The sequence below is a fragment of the Cavia porcellus genome, unplaced genomic scaffold (genome assembly GCF_034190915.1).
Source record: "Cavia porcellus strain 051 isolate PalLab524CR breed Dunkin Hartley unplaced genomic scaffold, mCavPor4.1 scaffold_3, whole genome shotgun sequence".
Taxonomy (NCBI): Eukaryota; Metazoa; Chordata; class Mammalia; order Rodentia; family Caviidae; genus Cavia; species Cavia porcellus.
In genome coordinates, this window is record NW_026947486.1 from 69,503,870 (window position 1) to 69,525,192 (window position 21,323).

General features: G+C 38.1%; 2 protein-coding genes across 5 annotated transcripts in view; both read right to left on the reverse strand.

Annotated features, from left to right (window-relative positions):
- Window positions 1-918: 918 nt before the first annotated feature.
- On the reverse strand, window positions 919-1,335 carry Kcne5 (potassium voltage-gated channel subfamily E regulatory subunit 5). Its single transcript, XM_003467612.1, has one exon. It carries the CDS (start codon window positions 1,333-1,335, stop codon window positions 919-921), a length of 417 nt encoding a protein of 138 aa, XP_003467660.1.
- Window positions 1,336-14,762: 13,427 nt separating this feature from the next.
- The window catches only part of Acsl4 (acyl-CoA synthetase long chain family member 4), a 74,314-nt gene continuing 67,753 nt past the window's right edge, over window positions 14,763-21,323 (reverse strand). For all 4 annotated transcript variants that reach the window (XM_063246270.1, XM_063246269.1, XM_063246268.1 and 1 more), the window contains one exon: window positions 14,763-17,594. In XM_063246270.1, the coding sequence (XP_063102340.1) occupies window positions 17,437-17,594 (158 nt within the window). In that variant the 3' untranslated portion in view covers window positions 14,763-17,436. The remainder of the gene's footprint in view (window positions 17,595-21,323) is intronic.

Genomic DNA, 21,323 nt, shown 5'->3' on the forward strand with positions numbered 1-21,323 from the left:
GGGATTAGAGAGAAAAGTCATAGGTTATTGTTAAAACTACATTTATTACCCGCTTTTGAAATTCCCCAGGGTTACAGAGCAGGGGACCTCAAACTCTCATATTCCATGGATGGAGATGACACTGTGACAACCATTGAATCCATACAGGGAAAGAACTTTGAAGTTTTGGGGTAATATACTCGTGGTGCTTACCCACAGCAGTTGGTCAAGCTCCAAAAACTCAGTCAAGTTATTGTTGAAATGACAACTGATGGGGCAAGAAACCACACAGTTTGAGGTCATGGATCTTCCCTTTCCATTAAGCTCCCTCCCCCTTCTTTCTCCATTAAGTCTATTCCATCCCCAGACTGGTTTTGGTGCCAAACTAGCTCCTGCTGAAAGACAAAAGGAGAGAAAAGATATCTGAGATCTCTTGGTTTTCACTGTTTCTGTCCCTAAGGCAACAAGAAGCTGGATCTGCTGCAGTAATCTTGACCCGGCAATAATGGGAAGCCCACTGGCTCTGCAGAGTGAGCAGTCCCTGTCACCCCCGCGCCCCAAGCAGCTGCTAGTTAGACAGATGAGAGTTTTGATAGACTTCGTTCTGTTCTTCATTTCAATGCCCAGCGTTGGGTGTGTTGGATGGGGTTCCCAGAGGGCAAGCATGGTGTCAGGAATGTCTGAAGACAAGAGAGCAGAGGCAGTTTAATGCAGTTGGATGTGCAGGTTAGGTGTGGTAGTATGGGAGGAGAGGAGGGAAAAATTGGCCAGGAGTGAGTAAGGAGTTCTCCTTCCAGACAAGGTCTCCTAACCTCATATCACTGTCTGGCCCTCAGGTGAGGTGAACCCTGGAAGGGGAAGAAAGGGCAGGAGTCGCGTCCAGAGATAAGCAAGCTAAGGATGGCATGAGCCAGCAAGCTAAAGAGCTGGGCTGTGGTTCTAGACCCATTCTGTACCCTGGGCTAGGTCAGGTAGCATCTCAGGGCCTAGTCGGCGTCCTTCGGCCAGGAAACCAGCAGCAGTCTCGGTGTCAGAGTCTAGGCTGTCAGAGACCCACTGAGACAGGTCAGTGCAGGATGACTCCTTGGCCTTGAGGAGCTTGCGGGAGAGGGTGTAGGCCAGGACTAGGCCTCCAGTCAGGCAGGCGTAGAAGATCATGATGAACAGGATGTAGAGATAAGGATTGTCGTCCTTGGCAGTGGTCACCTTGCGGCTCCCGAAAGGGTCAGGCACAACCCCCATGCCCATGCTCGGGTTGGAGCCAGCACCCAGGCCGCTGGCATTGCCCTGATGGTGCAGCTCAAGCAGCAGGAGCTTCAATAGGCTTTGCAGCCATAGGCTGTAGCTGCAATTCATGGCTGTGGAAGAGTGACAAGGCTGCTCCAGGACGCTGCTGACCTTCCCCTTGGGTCAGGGGAAGCAAGCTGGGACAAGTGGGCTGCAGACTGCGATAGTGACAGCTGACAGCGGCAAAAACGTCCTCTGGGGTAGGCGGGTAATGGCAGAGGGTTCAGAAGCCAGGCCTCCTTATCCCCTCACCCTCACTCCCCTCACCCTCACTCTCCTCCCTTTTTTCACCACGCCCCCTCAGGCCTGAGGCTGCCTCTTCCCAGCCTTTGGCGGTCTAGCGGCTTGGGGGGAAGGGGACAGCTGGTGGAGGGAGGAGATGGCAACAAGGGGTGGGAGTGAGCCCAGAGAAAAGGTGGAGGAGAAAGCGCGGGGTTCTGAATGTGTGAGGCCCCAGGCAGCGGAGGCTGGCAGGGCAGCTTGCTGGGGCCAAGCCTAAAACCCTGATCTGCAAAAGAGAATTCCTTCCAATTTCTGGCCACCTGCCCTGCAGGCCTGGCTTTGGCCCAGATACAGCAGCTGGCCCCCTAAAGACAGGACCTGTCCTGGGACACTCAAGCAAAACCTCAAATGCCTTCCAGCAGCAGAGACTCATTTGTCCAAATCTTGTCCAAACTACTCGCACAGACAAGGATCTTGGCCTGTCTTTTTTCTAGTGTTCCTGTCCTACTCCCATCCCTGTCTGAGCAAAGCATCCTATTCTAAAGATGCTCAGGGCAAATTCGGTGCCTGAATTGTCAAGTACTTGTTTAAAAACCAATGCAGAGTGGGCCTCCATGAGTTCCAAAATACTTGATGATTATCTGTCAGGCTCCTAGGAAGTATCCCTGTGCTGACACCCTACCACACTTTTTCAGGGAGCCCACACATGAGTGTACTATCTATTATGTGATGCTATTTTCTTTGGGAGTTCCATCTTCCCAGAATTGAAACCAAGTTCTTCCATTAGGATCAACAGGAGCATTACTAAGGATCTGTAACTCTCTAGATGTTTGAGGATCTGAAAAGAACCTATTCTAGAAAATAGGCTTACCTCACTTCCAGTTGGACAGGCTCACAGCTATTTGTTAATAGCTGTGTTAATAGGGTTAGGCGCTGATGGCTTCTGGGACAGTCATTTTTTACCGGCAATACTTTTTATTTTAGAGGAAAACAAGGCACTAAGACAAAGATTAATTATGTTAAAGTACATTTAATTGAAAACAGAACAGGCTTCACAAAGGAAAAAGTTGATGTGTAGATAATAAGGTAGGAAAAAAAATGAAGTAGTGCTGGTAAGGTCTGGTGGTATATAGTTGCCAAATGAGAAAAGGAAAGAAACAAAGTATACGCCCTTATGCACAGTTTGAAAACCAAGCAAGCTGTTCAAGACCTTTCAGCTGGTAACCATTCAAATTGAATGCCATGGATTTTTAAGTTGAAGGTTTCTGATACCTCTGCCTCAGCCAACCTATAGCTTACTATCTTGCTATCAGAGGGCCTGCAGCCTTCTTTGTATTGAAGTAAGATCAGCACCAAACACAGCCTAACTTCACAGCCACTACATTGGCTTTAGAGTCTCCCAGGCGGAACTGACCAATGCTTCAAAGCCCTCAACTCAGAGGGGTTGGGGAAAAATGTTAAAGTGACTTGGCAATACCAAAGACCACAGCAGGAAACTTTTCAAAGCAGTACCAATCTAATGATATGACTGTTGAACTAAAATACTCTTCTTTTCTTTTAGACAACATCGCAGAATACTGAGGGACTTGGGAAGAGAAAGCTTTCTTACTATAATCTGAGGAGTAATCATTTAAATTCATCCTTTTCAAAAACCTTGTAAACTGGTAGCATTATTTTTATTCTCAAATATAAAAACTAGGTTCAGATTAATTAAGTAGCATAACAAGATTAGAATTAAAAAGTCTGTATCCATGAGCCCCTCTATTTCTACTTTTTTCCCTTTTAAATAACAGTGCTTTCTGGCAAAACTCTTCTCTGTATGTGTACCAGTGACCTCCTGGCAAATTCAGGGGTCTCTGACAGTTGCCTCTTTAACCTCATGAATGAATTTGATATCAGCAATCCCTCACTCCTTCGTGTAGCTGTCCTACCATTGGCTTTCATGGCATTGTGTTCTCAAGTTTCTCTTTCTATCTATCTAACATGTAATTCAGTGTCCTTGCTGGCTCCATTTCCTTCCCGCTCCCAATAATTCTTGGAATCCTGAAAGACTCAATCCTCAGCCATTTTGTCTAAAAGTGTCTCCTTACATGGTTTCACCTAGTACTGGGAATATATTTAGTCAAATTTGAATCTCTACCTCTGATTCTTCTTGTTAGCGTCACAGATTCCTGTACTTCTTTATTTCTGGTTTTATTTGCACATGCTTAATCCATGTTTTCATTATTTTGGGTCAATTATGCAGACTGAGAATCTCTTGGCAGATCTCCCCTCCTGCAAGGTAGTCCATCATACTTTGGATAGAATAATTACCTTCCAACACCTCTATCACTTCAGAAACCTAGTTGCTGCTCATTGCTTTTTCAATGGAGCCAAATCTTAAGTCATCACCAATAGACTCTCCTCTTCCAGTTTGGAAAAACGGCATATTCCTGGAGTCACCCTCCAGTACTCTATGCCTTTTGCTGTCCTCTGTTTTTCTCACTTAACCACTGTGAGCTTTCCCCATATCACTCATTATTTTTCTATAACATTATCTCCTTGTCTATACAGCATTCCAAATTGAATCCATCATTTATTTAAATTAGCCTTTATCATAAAGTTTCTGTTATTTACAGAATTTTACCTTAAAAATATTGCTGTAATGAACATACACAAGGCTATTTTTAATTTTACTAAAATAAATTGCCAGAGATAAAGAAAATTACTATTATTATTAATACTTGTACCAGGGATTGAACTCACGACCTAGCATTTGCCCAGCAGGCACTTAAGCTGCTGAGCTAAATCCCTGGCCTGAAAATTATTAATTTATAGAAGACTATCATAGGAAGAGTATATTTGCATAAGGAGGTGATAACAGAAATGGAGAATAGTCATAAAATGTAACTAGGAAACCCCTCAAAAATGAAAAAAACAGGAGTGAGTGGGGATTCTTTTTACACAAGGGGTTTCTGGATATCCGTTTAAGTCTCAGTCTCAGGAGAGCCTTGGATGGCTGAAATGCCAGTCTCTTTCCCTGACACAGTTAAAACTGCCACTCCATCAGACAGGAATTGGTTCTTATTCCTGCTCACCATTCCTTCCTCCTTCCACCCTTGCTCCTTACCTATTGAAAAATCATCTGCTTATTATCTAGGATTCATTTACTTGAATCATAATTGAATGGTAATCAAATGTGGTGACAAAGGGGAAGTAATTCAGAATCGTATAGATTTTCAAGGAGCCTTGGGAAAAGTTCTGATGCCAAGTTTGTTTTGAAAGTACAATTGATAAGCAATGGAGTAGGAAATGCTTTCACCATTCCTTGAGACTGTGAGTGCTTCCTGCCAATATTGCAGTTCCATGGAAGTTGATTGAATTGAACTGTTTACCTACTAACCAAAGAAGGAGTACAAATGGTAAGCACTATTAGAGTCCAGCAGGCTGGCAAAGCCATAGTAGTCTTTGAAGGATGTCAAGAAAGTTTCATAATGAACCAGTTAGAGATTGAGATACATTCATTTATTCTGTTTTTTTAAATTAAAAATGAAAAAATGAAAAAAAAAATGATTCATTCATTCCCTCAACAATTGGCTAAGGAATATTACTTTGTGATAATCCCTGTGCTGGGGCCTAGAGACACATCAGTGAGCAAGTCACTTCAGTGAATGGTTCGTGCCTTTATAACTCACAGCTACCTCTTTGTGAAGTCTCTCTACAAGTAAGAGATTGTCAGGGCCTGGAGCCAGGTAAATAGTGGGCAAGGAAACCAGACAGAAATTTTGATTTGAAAAAAATTATGATCCTATACTAGAGTCCAAAGCTTTGTGTGAAGAAAGGAAGATCCTACATGGTCTGAGCTCAGTCTTTTGCTCTGTTGCAACTTACCCTGCCAGCTCTTACCAGTGCCATCTTCAAGGTGTAGCTTGCCACAAGCCACATCAGGTCCATCCTCAAAGGATATATGAAACTAAATAAAGATTCTAGGTTAAGCTGGATCTTCGCAGTTGTTTCATGGAAATATGCACAATATGGGAAAAGACATGGAGTTTATAAAGATCTGTGGGTGGGAATGGGTCTTAGAGATTTCAAGTACCTGCCCTAGAGACATTTTGGAGATGTTGGTGGCCTGGTGATGAGATTTCCCTGTATCCAGGCTACATGCTGGAGCATTAACTATCATCCCTGATCTTATTTATCAACTGCCCAGCTTGTGCGAGGCATATTACATACATTATATTCAGTAACCAGGAAACAAACCTATAAGGTGGGCAGGGGTGATATTAAAATATTTAACAGGGGCCAGGAACAGAGCCTGCCTGGCAAGTACAAAGTTGTGAGATTGATTCCTGGTACCAAAAATAAATAAAAGAAAATAAAAATATTTAACAGCAGTATATCTTCAGCACTGACCAACCATAATGGACTAATAAACAATCAGAATAGACAAAAATAACCAGTGGGGGCTGGGGATTTAGCTCAGCAGCATAAGTGCCTGCCTTGCAAGCATGTGGATGTGAGTTCGATCCCCGGTACCAGAAAAAAAAAAATAACCAGTGCATCCTTTGAGGAGCACTACATAATGGAGCAGAGAATTAGGAAAGTGGCACAGATTAGTAGCTTACCACTACACAGAAGATCAAACCAAGACATGATATTCAGCTTCAGGGAAACTGGGTCGTTTCCATATGGATGCCTCCTTCTGCTTCCAGTGCTTTCAGGCACATGAAAACTTTGTTGCCTACCAATCTCCATATGGTAACATAGCTGTCATTTTTCCACAGAAAATTCCTAATACTGTCACTATTTGGATCAGCCTATTTATATTTTTGAAGTGGAGTCTTGCTATGTTGAATTTGTGGATTCAAGTGATGCTTCCACTGCAGCTCCCATGTAACTGGGTCTATATGTAGCTGTATGAATGGCTCCATTTGACTACTATATAATCTCTTTTGTGTGCTGTTCAGTTTTATTTCTTTTCTTTCTTTCTTTCTTTTTTTTTTTTTTTTTTTTGGTCATTTTGAGACAGGGTCTCACTAAGCAGTTCAGGCTGGCCTTGGCCACACTTTGTAGCCCAGGCTGGTCTTGACCTGGCAAAGAACATCCTGTCTCAGCCTCCTGAGTGGTGAGACTACAGGAATGTGCCACCTCATTCAGCTTGCTCTTCAGTTTTCTGTGTCCTGGCATAATGATCTCTTCCAGCCATATTACAGCAATAATAAATACTTTATGTCTGTAGCACTTTCTCAATGAGGTGAACACTCACTCTCCTTCGCAATTCCATAGTATAGAATGACAGTGACATTCTCATCAGATGATCCCTACAGTCCTTTGGAAGACAGGTACTGTCTTTACTCTCTTTGTATTTTTGACTTTGCCTGGAATAGCATTTGGCATATAATAAGTGTTTAGGAAACATTTACCTAGGTCTCAGACTACCTTCCTCCAATGAAGCATTCCAAGTTTGAGAAAGAGCATTCTGTGAGATGTGAAACACTGGGGTTATGTTTTTCCAAGAAAATTTATTATGTAAAATTTAGAACATACAGCAAAACTGGAAGAATTTGACAGCACATACCTTCCTACCACTTTATTCTACCAATGATACTTTCCTATACTTGATTTACCCATCTTCTGTCTATCCATTATTTGATTCAGTAAAGTTTGCTCCGCGGCAATTTATCTGTATCTGTCATTCACTAGAGTATCATTCTTCTTTATATTTTGAGGCAAAATATGCACATAATTAAATACATAAATATTAATCATTCAGTTTCTCAGGCTTGACAAATATTGTCTCCACAAAGATACATTATATTGTTATCACTTAGCAAAAATTTCCTTTTGTCTCTTCCTAAGCAGTACTCTCCATCCACAGGCAGCCACTGTTTTGATTTTTCCCATCACTGATTAGTTTTGCCTTAACTTCACAATAGATGTAGTCATTAGTTTGAATTCTTTTAAATCATGTGTTATTTTTATTGACACATTAATTGTACATAGTAATGGAATTCACTGTGATAGTTCTATACATGTATACAATGTGCACAGATCATATCCTACCACTCTTTCCATTCTAGCCTCTTTATGTCCCTAGTAATGCTTTGCATTCTCTAGTAATCACCCTTCTATTTTCAGGTTGACTCTTGTTTGTTTTAGTTTTGATCTATAAGAGAAAAGAGATGGTACTTGTCTTTCTGTGTCATTGTATTTACATGCTTCCCTCTAATTCCATCCATTTTGCTGCAACTGACAGGATTTAGTTTTTTATGGTTGAATAATGCTTCATTTTCTTCATTCATGTGTTGATGGTACTCAAACTGATTTCATATCTTAGCCACTGGAAACAATGTTGCGATAAACATGAGCATGCAGGTATCTCTTTGGAATACTTATTTTATTGTCTTTGGATATATATACAGAAGTGGAATAGCTGGATTGTATTATAGATCTATTTTACTTCTGGAGGAAAGTTCATACTTCTTTCCAAAGCAATTGCATTTATTTACATTCCCATCAAAAGTAAGACTTTTTAAAGTAAGACTTTTTAAAGTAAGACTTTTCCTCAGGCTCACGTACTGTGTATGATGTGTGTGTGTGTGTGTGTGTGTGTGTGTGTGTGTGTGTGTGTGCCTTTGTGCGTGTGTGTGTTTTGCAGTGTTGGGGATTGAACCCAGGGCTTTGCACATGCTAGGCAACTGGTTTACTACTGAGCCGAATCTCCAGTCATTCAACATAATCATTCTGAGAATTATTCATGTCTTCACAGTTATCAGTAATTCTTTTCTCCTGTTGGCTAATAATACTCCAATAAATGACTATACCACAGTTTTTTTATGCATTATTTTACTGATACATGCTTGAGCTGTTTGCAGTTTTAACTTTTATTAAAAGTTAAGCTGCTATAGTGTTCTTACACAAATTTTTTTGTGGACGTATATTTTCTTTTTACTTGGATAAATACCTAGGAGTGGAAGTTCTAGATTGTAGGAAAGATGTAGCTGATTTTTATAAGAATCTGACAACACTTTTTTCCAAAGTGATTGAATTTTTTCATACTTTTATGAATAACATGAGGATTCCAATTGTTTGTAATTACTTTTACAGAGCTCTGCTTCAGTCACTTAGTTAGCTTTGTACATGTGAATTGCATTTACCCCTAGAAAAAGACAAGGCCTGGGTGTGTCTTGTTTCTTACCCACCCCTAATTCTGATGACTAATTTGATAACTATTCAAATATCAGAAATTTGCTAAAAGCTAACAGCCAAGTCTATATGTTAACAGCTTTTACTGAAAATTTATGTTTTCCAAACACTGTGTTAAGCACTTCCCATGTAATAATCTCATTTAACCTTTATGATAACTCTGTGAGGCAGGTATGATAACATTCTCATTATACAGATGAGGAAACTAAGGTACATAGTGAGAGGTTAAGTAACTTGCCCGAAGTAATGCAGTTCATTTGTGGCCAAGATGAGCTTTGCTGCCCCATGAGCTTTTATTATTATGGTGTTATAATGCTGTTGTCCAATGTTGTATAGAGGGGGTAGCAAAAAAAATCAAATACAGTCTCATCCAATCCTATTATTTTAGAGCTCAGGATACTGAGGGCCACAGAAGTGTCTTGCTTGAGTTCTCCCACTAGTTAATGATATGAACATCAGAATCCAAATCTCTTTCCATTTCAGAGCACAGGCTCCTTCAGCACTTTGGGAAATTCTACATTTATTTTTAGTGTTTTCACGGTTCCATGGACCAGAAAAGAACTTGGAGATCTTTGAAAAAGGTACATGATTCTAAAAAGGTGAAGTAAGGTCAACCTTCCTTTTGGGCCTTTGAGGCCAAGACATAGGCTCATAAATAAAAGTGTCAAGCCTTTTTAGATTCCTGCATCATTCCCTTGGAAGTGTTTCTGTCACCCGTACTCAGTGTTCTCAGGATGAGGAAAGAAAACTATGCGGAGACTTGGGCATTCTATGGGAAAGGAATGAGAATGGAAGAGTCCCTGAGGGCACCTTTCTCTAGGTTTCCCACAGCACCATCTGGTGGTAGCCTGAGGTTTTCAGTGCTCTTCCTTGAGAATATTTTGCAGCCTTAAAGTTTTTTGTGTTTCTGGGTTACATCCTGTTAGGTGCTGGGAGCAAGATGAGATTTGGTGACTTGATTGCTATTGACAGAGCAAGGGCAAGGTAGGCTTCAGCTAGATTATTGCAACAAGGTGTGGTTAACATTCTTTGAGAAGTCAATAGTGGAGCACAGTGCTTAAATAGTTCCAACCTCATATGGACCTGCTTAAGCGCTGCTTTGGCTATCTACCAGCTACTACCTAGAGCAAAATTATTCAACTTCCCCGTGCTTCAGTGTTTTAATCTGCAAAATGGAAATAGTAAGTGCTTACCATAGGATCTATTGCAGGGATTGAATAAGTAGTGCTTCTAAACTAATTAGCATTGTGCCTGGAACATATTAAATGCCCACTACTGTCACCTGTAGTCATTTCATTACTAACAAGCATATAGTGCTATAGAACTGGTAGACAGGCATTTAATTCAATCTCAGGGAGCTCAGGGGAGGCTTCCCTGAGAATATAACAATTGATATAAGCTTGAGTATGTGGGAGGGAGAGCAGGATTCATTTTCTCTCATTCCAGTATCAAGAGGGATGGCATAGTGCTCTTTTCCTTAGGGGATCCAGGAGTTTCTATAAGGATTTCTGAGCTGGAAAATGGTATAGAAATATTTAGGAATTATTGGAATCAGCGCCCATGAAGGAAATTGTTCCCACATTAAGTATACAGTGTTGTAACCTAGTTTTAATCATTGCACCTCATTTCTGTTCTGTATGCGACACTCAGCCCCCCCCCCTCCCTTCCTATCTTTCTAGGTTAAGTTTCAATTTCCTGAGAAAGCTGTAAAAGCCTTAGGTATCAGTTTCCTGTAACCCCTCCCCTCCCCCTCATCTGGCTATCTGTAATAAAATGTGCTGTTCTTTAAGAAATGCTTAACTACAAGGAAATTACAGGAAGTTCTGTAAAGCCCAGATGCTACCTGTGTCAGCGGTTACAACATTCCTGTGGTTTTCAGCTTTAAAAGCCTAATTCCTCAGCTGTGAGGCATGCAAATTCCCCAGCTGTGAGGCGTGCAAATTGGCTCCTGGTGATTGCGTGGCAAGGCCTGGCCTAAAATAAAGCCTTTGCTCCCCAAATTTTAATTTCTTGCTTCCTGGGGTTTTATTCTGGGGTCCAAGCTATCAGATACAGAGCCTGACTTGAAAATAGATGCTAAGAGAAAAATCAAGACCAGTTGTGTCATCTACCATCTATTTCTTTTAAATTTCACTTTGTTCTTGGTCAGTAATGCTTCAGTGGCTCATTATTCCACCAGCATTATGTTGAATAGGTACGATATGGTCTGATAATTTCCTATTGCCTCAAAACATGAACAATTCTGGGTCCCTCAGCTGTTTTGCAAATTGTTTGGCACACACCATGACTATGTGTATGTCTATTCACATTGTTAATTTCTCTGCAAGTCCTTGTCCTTTCCAGGTTACTCAAATTTTACTTATCCTTTAAGAGTCAGATTTCCTACCCAGGTATGCTGACACATCTGTAATTCCAGCACTCAGAAGACTGAGGCAGGAGGACTGTTACAAGTTTGAGACCAGCCTGGGCTACAGAGTGAGCTCAAGGCCAACCTGAACTGCATAGTGAGACCCTGTCTCAAAAAGACAAAAAAAAAAAAAAAAAAAAAAAAAAAAACCCTTAAGACTTCCTTTCTTTGTTCACTAGGTGTCAAGTACAATGGCAGGCACTGGAGAATTAACAGTGAAAGAGACTCGTACAGTGTCTACTAACTTCACAGAGTTGACAATCTGCTTGGCATGGCAGACAGAAAAACAAATTATGCAGATCATATGTTACCACTACTCTCCAAGAAGAAAAGCACATCTAAAATAGTGCTTTCCAACAGTTTTCCCAATTTAGCACACATCAGTAACACAGATGGATTCCCGTGATAAATGGATAAGGTAACCTGCCAGGGAGCTCTGCCACCCCAAGAGCTGAAGACATCGAGTATATCAGGCAAATGTGGAATCTCCTAGAAATCTTAGTCTAGAACCTCAAGCTTATGACCCACGAGGTTCCTGTTGTTTCACCCTATTTGGTCCTTGAAAGCTGATGGGGCCCAGAGGTGATGCAGCTAAAGACAAATGCATACTTTCTTATCAGCTATAATTTTGTGAAAGTCACTTTTTTCAGCTTCAAAGTTAGGCTCAGAGACCTTCAAAAAAACCTTCCCAGACAGCTGAAGCATAAAATGGGTCCTGTCTTTTCCAATTCCTACATACAGTGTTTAGTTCAAGTATCATTTTCTAACTGTCTCCTGTAGCCTCTTGGCCAGTGATGATAGATTAGACTTTCTTTTGTTTGCTGATGGCATGTACCACAATTAAACAAGAGGTAACCCAGAAAAACTTCTTAAGTGTCATGTTGTTAACTTTGCCATGTGATTCCTAAGTAGAGCATGATTACAGCACTTCTGGGAAGGAGTTTGAGATATCAGGGAGTACAGAAGTGTAACAGAATGGAAGATTGCATTCCAACTTGCTGGGGAGAGGACACAGAAAGCTGAATGACAATGAAATACTGCTTTTAACATGGAGAGGAAATTTTAAATTCTATGCCCAACCAAACTATCAATTAAGGCTTAAAAATTAATTCTACTTCAGGATATGTTTTAATAGAAAGAATCATCCAAGTAAGAAAAATACAAGGGATAGAAGTAATTAAAACATAAGGGAAAATTTCAGGACGATGATGAAGGTAGACTCTGAGGAAATAGCCTTGTAACAAAAAAAGTAGGGCAAATATTCTAGACTAACATAGATCAGAAGGTTATAAAAATAATTTATTTCAGATGAAACTGTTAGAACTTTGTTATCTTTTTGAGGGGTGTGGGTCGCTGGGGATGAAATCCACATAGGTTGTTGCTCTACAGCTGAAGATATACATGATTGGTGATGATCTGGGGATGAATTGTTGATACATTGAAAACAAAGCAAATGGAAGATAATTATTGAAGATAGATATGGAAGATAGATAGCTCCATGGGGTTAAAAGCACAGAAAAGGAAAATCAAATATAGTTCCTTATTAAACATTTAATAACAGAATAACAGTTATATCGTAAGGACTCACTGCTCTAACTGCACATCTATCTACATTGGGCAGATGACAGGTGTGCCTGTGTGTAGTGAGAAGTCAACAGTGACAAAATCAAGATGCGTAACACAAGCATATTATTCAGATGTAAAGATAGTAAACACAGAAACAGTCAACTACAAAAGTGGTAGCCTCAGAAACAGGAAATGAGAAGAGTGCAGGATAGTTACCTTTCATAGACATTCAACCTGTGGCTTGTCATTTTTCTATAGCTATGGTAGTAAATATAGAAATAAAATTAAAAATTTAGTATGTAATATGATTAAAAATTTAGTCATACTAACATTTCATGTACTCAATAGCCACGTGTTGATGGATACAGAACATTTTCAACTTTATGGAAAGTTCTATCAGCACTATTTTACAGTATCATCAATCAATTTAGTAGGTGACAACCACATAAATGATACACAAAATCAATGTACATCTCATTACTGATATTTTTTTTGTCTTCACAAAAACATATTTACAAAATGGTTTTTACATACTCACAAGTATGTGCATACAACTGTGGGTCACAGAATAGAAAAGCTTACAAGCACTGCTTTATATTAGGCATGAACAACTCTCATTTCAAATTAAACATAAGCTGGGCATGGCTACACATGACTGTAATCCCGGCACTCAGGAGGCTGTAGCAGGAGGTTTGCTATGAGTTCAAGTCCAGCACAAACTACATAGTGAGATCCTGTCTCAAAAATAAATAAATAAATAAAATGAAAGTAATGGATTCCTTATATCTTGTAGAATTCTTGCTCCTTGAGATGACATAATATATAGATACAGATCCTTATGGGAGACTTGGGATCTAGCACACCACTAAAAAGTCAACTTGGGACAATAATATCAGAATTTGAAAACAGGAAGAAAATTTTCAAATGGGAAGGAGAACTAGGGAGAGGTGGGGGACAGGGACAGGAAGGAAGGAAGGGAAAAGAAAAAATGCAAATAAAACTTTTATAAATAAGGAGGGAAAGGGGTTGTGAAGGGAGAGTAGGGGATGGGAAAAAAGAATCACATTATGTACAGGTACAAATCCCCTATAATAAATGTGTACCTAACATGTATGTATTATGTATACCTAGAATGTACCAATAAACTTAATTTTAAAAATAATGAGAATCTGAAAACTAGACATGATGGATCTTAGAGATTATTACATTCTCTACTCTCATTTGTGTTTCTCTTTATGCAAAGGGCATCTTTTTGTTTTGTCAGTACCAAGGATTGAACTCACCTGCCTGCTTGCAAGGCAGGTGCTTATGCCACTGAGCTAAATCCCCAGCCCCCAAGGGCATCTTTTGTAGAGTACAGTTTTTTTAATGGAGATGAAATCAAGGAGGAGTAGGTAAGAGATTTGCCAATAGTTATAGTGACAGAATGAGTCCAGCTCCCTTGATTTCTAAATCTAGAATTCTTTTCACAACATCTCAGACAGGGGATTATTTAAAACTTTGAATGTGCTAGACAATACTTTAAAAATGTGACTGATGACCACTGTCTGGACATAATGATGACAATGGCAGCTAACATAAGCTATTGTTCTAAACACTTTACAAAGACTACTTCATTTTAACCAAAACAAGCAACCCTGTAAGGTAGATATATTATAAATCAACTCCATTTTTCCAAAAGGAGAAATGCAACTTTTGGATGTTAACTTGCCCAAAATCAATAAAACTAGCAACAGCGAAATCAAGGAACAAACTGAAATAATATGGTTCCTTCCTGAGCTCTTAACATCATTTTATGTATATTTCTATATAATACATAAATTAACTTCTCCCTATTCAGTAGTCTAAAAGTAATAGTTACTTTTAGACCTACCAATAATACACATAAATAGCCTATGAATTGTCCCACAATGTCAGTTTTACGAAGGGGTTCTACACTATTGACTGCATTAATATCACTTTAGGTTCAAATAGTCTAATTAATGGGATTTAGGCTGGGGTAATTCACTATAATTCTATAAATCTTAAAATAGGTATTTTAGAAATTTTATTGTTCAAAGTTTGGTTAACCTTTATAGATTTTATCTCGATACAAAAATAAGTACAAATTGGATTTGATAACATGGGTGAATTTATTTCATAAGACTCAAGTGCAAACTTAAAAACAAGAAGAAAGCTTTTCATCAAGAATAAACACAAAGTCTAAATAACAATCCTTGAAATCGTGCATTTTAACAGAACATACATATATGAATACATTATAATATGCAACTACATTCAAAAATTTAAAAATTTCCCTCCAAATTTGAAACACTACACAATCTTTAAACTGTTCTCATTTTGTTAACTGAAATACATTTGTCATATGCTACCAGGAAAATATAGGCAAGGAATTACTAATCAGTCTCTGTGAACATTACCCTCCTTAATTTCTGACTTTTCCAGCTCTGAAAAGCCATACAGTTATACCTCCATTCCAGGAGAAAAAGAAAATTAACACAAATATCAAAGAGGCAAGATATGTTTGTGTAATTAAAGCAAAGACCACAAGTGTTTGATTCAGAAATGTATATACTTGTAGTATATTTATTAAGTACAACTTTATTTGATGGCTGACGTAATAACTGCGAATGATTTGAACAGGTATAAAAACGTGAGATCAAAATCTTTAGGTTTAAATACTTAAAAAGTCACTATGAATATGGAAATATTTCCATTTACATAAACACATATTTTTGATGAAAAATTAGGGGGTAGTGGCATCTCCCTGGTCCCTTAACAATATTTGGATTTTTGCAAATAATTAGCAGCACCCAACCTTAATTGTTAATTACATATTTCTAATGGACTTATTCAATAGATTAGTTGGCAGTGTTCCAGCTTTCAGGATATAGGGGTGGGTAGGGGTGCAAATATCTAAGATAATATAGTATGCATGCACTCACACATTTAAAAATCACCATTTCAAATGGAAAGAGGAGTCACACGTTTGAAGAGTCTAAGAAAAATAATCCTTAATGGATAAACAGTGGGCCAGAAATAGTAGAAGGTAAATAGTAGTCTACTTGATAATAATGGTTATTCACTCTTGAAAGGCAAGTTTGGAAGAGTCAGAATAATCATATATAACTTCTGGGAAAACTTGCCCAGAATGTTACTTTGTAGAACACCAAACAAAAATCTTTATAAAAACCTTCATTCTTGCTTATAATACCAGATGATTTTTTCCTTATTACCACCATATACATAACATTTAAATATTTGCTTCATAAATATTTTAGAACAAAAACAATTTATTTTGTGGCAGTGGTGGCCCACATCTGTACAAAGCAATGTAAGATAAACACACATACATATATATAGTGCAAAGAATAACAGTATTAAAATTTTTTGTTTTTCATAGTAACTATTGTTCAAGTGTGAATTCCAGATTTTAAAGGTTTAAAAAGAAACCCACACTCCAAGCTACTGCATAAACTAAGTCCCTTATCAAGTAACTCTGTCCTTCTACCAAATCTATCATTTCCAGTTTCTAAACTCTTCACAAACAGGAAAACGTAACAGTGTTTTTTTTCCCTTTGACTTCCCAAATCTCATCCAAAAGAATTAATCACCCGTAGGTTTGAACAAGAAATTGGGAAGTTATTTATCATAACCCGCTTTGCTAAAATTAAAGCAAAATGAAAAGCTTTCTGAAATGCAAACAATTGATCAAGGGTCAAATCATCAACAACAATCAGATCATAAATTACAAATGTAATTTGTCCAAATCTGCTTCCAAGGTTTAGTGCTATGTAAGGGACATAACTCCACTTACAATTTTATCACTTTTTCTAACAGAAAATGTTTATTGTTAAATTTTTGAATAACTATTCCATCATTTTATTCGATATAAGTCTTTCATTTTGAACACAGAAAGGCAATTTTCAGCATTTTTTAAAATGTAATTTCCTTTTAGGTCATTCAAACAATTATCATCACTGATTTTATATCTCAATATTTCAAACACCAGTTCAAATTTCCTTCAAATATATAACTAAATATTTTTGGTATGTATATGCTGTTTTATTCTTACTTTAGGCACTGTAATTCTTCACAATATCTTAATGTTTCTATGTCTAACCTATGCAATAATTACGATGTTAAAATGACACTTTCTAAGGTATTATTTGACCTCATATATCGTACTACGATTGAATTTTCCCTTGAAGATACTGTTTAAGGGGCCGGGGATGTAGCTCAGTGGCACAATGCCTGTTTGGGAAGCACAAGTCCTGAGCTCGATTCCCGGTACCAAACCAAAACAAAACCAAACCGGTAACTGGTTAAAAGAAAAATTTAAAGCCCTGAAGCACTTCTGTTTTGAGTAGTGTTAATACATATATTTTGTCATGCTTAATATTTAAAACTTCTGAACTAGGAAGACATTGGGAGCTGCAAATTTCCTCAAACTACATTTACTTCAACTCCAATTTATTGTTAAACATTATTTTTCTTTATGAAAACATGTATCTTAGGCTAATTTTTAAAAACAGTTTCTGCTCTAGAATTAACACAACTAAAGGGAAATAACTTTTCAATGTCAGCTTCACTAGAACTAAGCAAAACTAAGTTAAAGCAGATTCAACAACTATGTTAATTAGTTTTGATTTTTTGTTTTAATTACCATGTTTTTAGAATGATTCACTTTACATTCTAACAGACAGTTCAATTAAAAACTTAAAAACTCTAGAACAGAAAAACTATCAGGCCACCTTCCCTGCAACTGTGAATAAGAGAACAGTATTTTATTTGCCCCCATACATTCGTTCAATGTCTTTGAGGTAATGATTCTTCAGTTCCTTCCTTTTCAGTTTGAAAGCATCAGTTACCAAACCAGTTTCAGGGGTCCATGGCTCCGGGCTTAAGCGAACTTTGATTGGAATTTCAAATCGCTCCAATTTCACTGAAATGAAAAGGGGAGATACAGAGAAAGTGAGATAGGGAGAAAGATGGGGAAAACAAAGCAGAGAAAAAAACAACAAAACATACATTTTGCACAGTTTTACCTAGATGATGTCTGTGAGGAGATAAACTTGTTTAATTAAAAATGTGATAATTATAACTAATACGACTTTTTTTGGTACCAGGGATCGAACTCACAACCTTGCACTTGCCAGGCAGGCGCTTATGCAGCTGAGCTAAATCCCCAGCCCCAATACCAGTTTCTTATAATTTGATTTTGTATTTCTTAAAGTATACATAAGTTATTTCAGTTGGAGAGGTTTAGTCTATGTAGTGTTTAGTTATATCACACAGAAACACATATACTCATACATAGCACCTTCCTCTTCAGTCTTTAAATTTGTTGTTTTGTCTGACTGTCTTATCCAATAGAGCCACACGGATAATTTCCTTAGTTTATTCAAGTATCTGCTCAAATGCTGCCTCATAAGACACGATTTTCCTGGCCACTTGTAACAAAAGAGAAGTCCTCTTGTCTCTGTGCATCCTCTTATGCTACGCTTGTTTCATGTTACTTATCTCCCAGTCAACATATTACCATACTGTATATATCTGTCTCACCTATTAGAATGCAAACTCCATGAAAACAAGGAAGGCCTTGTTTTTTTTCACTGCCATTCATAGGGCTACATTGAGAGTCATCAATAAACACATCAAGTTTATTAATTCATTCTGCAGAAAATTACATCTCTAAACATATATTCTTCGTAAACTGCATCATAAACTAAAATACAGACTATAAAGAGGATCATATATTTCAATTCCATTGCAGTGGTTTAAGAACTGATACAGTACATTTTGTACATGAGACAATTCAACACATATTATCAGTGTAAAAATATAAGGACCTAGAAGTAATCAATACAGTATTCAATTATCTTAGCTTAATTCTTATATCTTAATTCTTACATTATATTCTACCAAGTCATTTATTATTAATACGAAGTCATCTTTAAAATTTTGAAGATCTATTAATAGTAATTTTAATCTATGGACAGGTGTTATATGCAAGTATTTAAAATAGTAATGGTACAGAAGCAAACATCTGCATGCTTTTAAAAAACCAGATTTGCTCCTGTGCACCACTGCCACCATCTGAAAGCTTGCTTCCTGTGGGTAGCCAGCACAGGCAGGAAGATGTAGCCATATAAACCCTGTACACCCACAGGCCACCATTGGAGAACCTTGCTTCCTTTTGGCAGCCATGGCCCACTGGCAGAATCAGACAAACACACTCCTGTGAGCCTGCTGCCATTGGGGGGGGGTCTCAGTGTAGACACACAGACTGAGAGAAGCAGTCCCACCACCAGGCACCACTGGCCATTGGGGAGTTGCATGCATCTGGATAAGCCTGCCTTATACCCTACCTCCTTGGGAACCTGCTTTCAGAGAAACCCAAGTGCCTGTCCCATTCACCTACACTGTGGAGGGGCAGTCAATGTGGGAAGTGCCTGGGACCCCACAGCTGGCTTGTTGGGAGGAACCCAGGAGAATGTCAAGACGAAGGAGCAAAAGGCAACTCAGACCTCCAGCCCACACAGAACAAGTCAGGGAGATATAGTCATGGAAGAAAATGGAAGTCACAAACCTGAAACCTCTGAGAGGACAGCTACTGAAGTAAAGAAACAACTTCATGAGACTGTAAAAGTAATCAAAACAGAAATAATGTCTCATGTAAAAGAAGAAATCACAAACAATGAAAGAATTGCTGAGCATGTCTAAAGACACAAATAAAAAAGAGGCGCATAGGAAAATGATAGAAACCTTGAATGAACAATATAGGAAAGTATGACAATTAATGAAACAGACTCAAAGAGATATCCAGGAAATTAAAATTCAATCAAAACCTGGCAAAACCACTTAAAAAGAGACTGAAGTTAAGACTTTCAAACCTTGAAGACAAGATCACAGCTAGTGATCACGAAAGGAAAGAACTGTTATAAATAACAAGGAATCAGGAAATAAGAATTGAACAGCTGCAAGATGACACAAAGAAAAGTAATTTAAGAGTGATGGGTCTCAGCAAAAAAGTAGGGATCATCAAATGACAAAAAAAGTCTATATACAGAAGTAATAGCAGAAAACTCCAAACATGCAAAAAGGATCAGGCATGCAGATAAGTGAGGCATATACAACTCCACTAGCCATAACCAAAATAAATCTACACCTAGACATATAAAAAAGATCCCAGAAATTTAGCACAAGAACAGAATATTAAAAGCTATTAGAGAGAACAGATCACCTATAAAGGAAAATCCATCAGAATCACAGCAAACTTGTCAACATAAACCATCATGTTAAGATCTTAGAGTGAAATGTTTCCACTCCTGAAAAACAACAACTTCCACCCCAGATTGATATACTCTGCAAAATTATCTTTCAAAATTGATGGAAAAATAAGATACTTTAATGATAAAGAACGACAGAAGAAATTCATGACCACCAACCCAACCCTCAGAGAGTCCTGAAGGATATTCCAGAGAGAAATAAATACGACCATGGTTCCAGGAATAGCAGCAGAGTAGGATTGCCAAACAGGACAGGCAATTGAATGCAAGGGAAAAGTTGAAGGCCAACAGTAGGAGGATGGAGTGGCAGAGATGAACCAATGCATGCCAGTTGTAACCATTAATGTAGATGGCTTCAATTCACCAATAAAAAGAAACACAGGGAAAGTGAATCAAGAAACAAGATCCATCAATGGTACTGTATACAAGAAACACATTTAACTCAAAAGAAAATTCATACTGAAAATCAAAGGAGAGAAAAAATTATTCCATGTGACAGGAGCCCAGAAAAAAGCAAGGGTTACTTGCCCATTAACCAGAGAATGGATAAGAAAGGTATGGTATTTTCATACAATGGAAAGCTACCCAGCTGTAAAGTAGGATAATCTCAAGCCTTTTGAAAGTAAATGGATGCAACTGGAGATCGTGCTCATGAGTGAAATGGTTTGGATTCATATAGGTGAACACCAAGTTATCTACCTAGCATAAAAAACTGAGTTGAATCCAAAATGCACAACGGCTATTATGAAAATGATAGGGGAGGGAACACCTAAAAAAGGGAAAGTGTTAATTTCCTATTATCCTGTTTTGAATTCTTGTATCATAATTTTGTTAGGCTTGTTTTTTTTTTAAATCAGTACCGGGGATCAAATTCAGGACTGCGTGCTTGCAAGGCAGGCCCTTATGCCATTGAGCTAAATCCCCAGCCTCAGGCTTGATTTTATTCTTGTTTTGTTTTGTTAACTTGTACTATGTATGATGGCATGGACAGCTATTTTAAAGACAAAGGGATATATTACAGTAACCATTGTTGATTTCTTATTATCTTGTTTTGAAGTTGTGTAATGCTTTTATTCTTTTGTATTAATTGGTTTTATTCTACTTTGTTTTGTTTGATTTTATTATGTGCAAAGATATGGACAGGTATTTTGAAGAAAATGACACATTATGTTAGCCACTGTTGATTTCTTGTTGTCTTGTATTGTTTGCATTGTTCTATTCTGATTTGCTTTATTCTGTTTTGTTTCATTTTATTCTCTTTAAAAAAAACTGCTGCAAAACAGACTAGATGACTAGGAGCAATTTGGTTTCAAAGCTAAGCACAAAGAAATTCAGAGAGATTCTTGTTTTTGTAGTAGTGTTGGTTTTATAAAAGACTACAT

Bases quoted from the DNA above. Each gene is read 5' to 3' on its own strand.
- Kcne5 (XM_003467612.1), bottom strand. From the start codon at position 1,335: ATGAATTGCAGCTACAGCCTATGGCTGCAAAGCCTATTGAAGCTCCTG.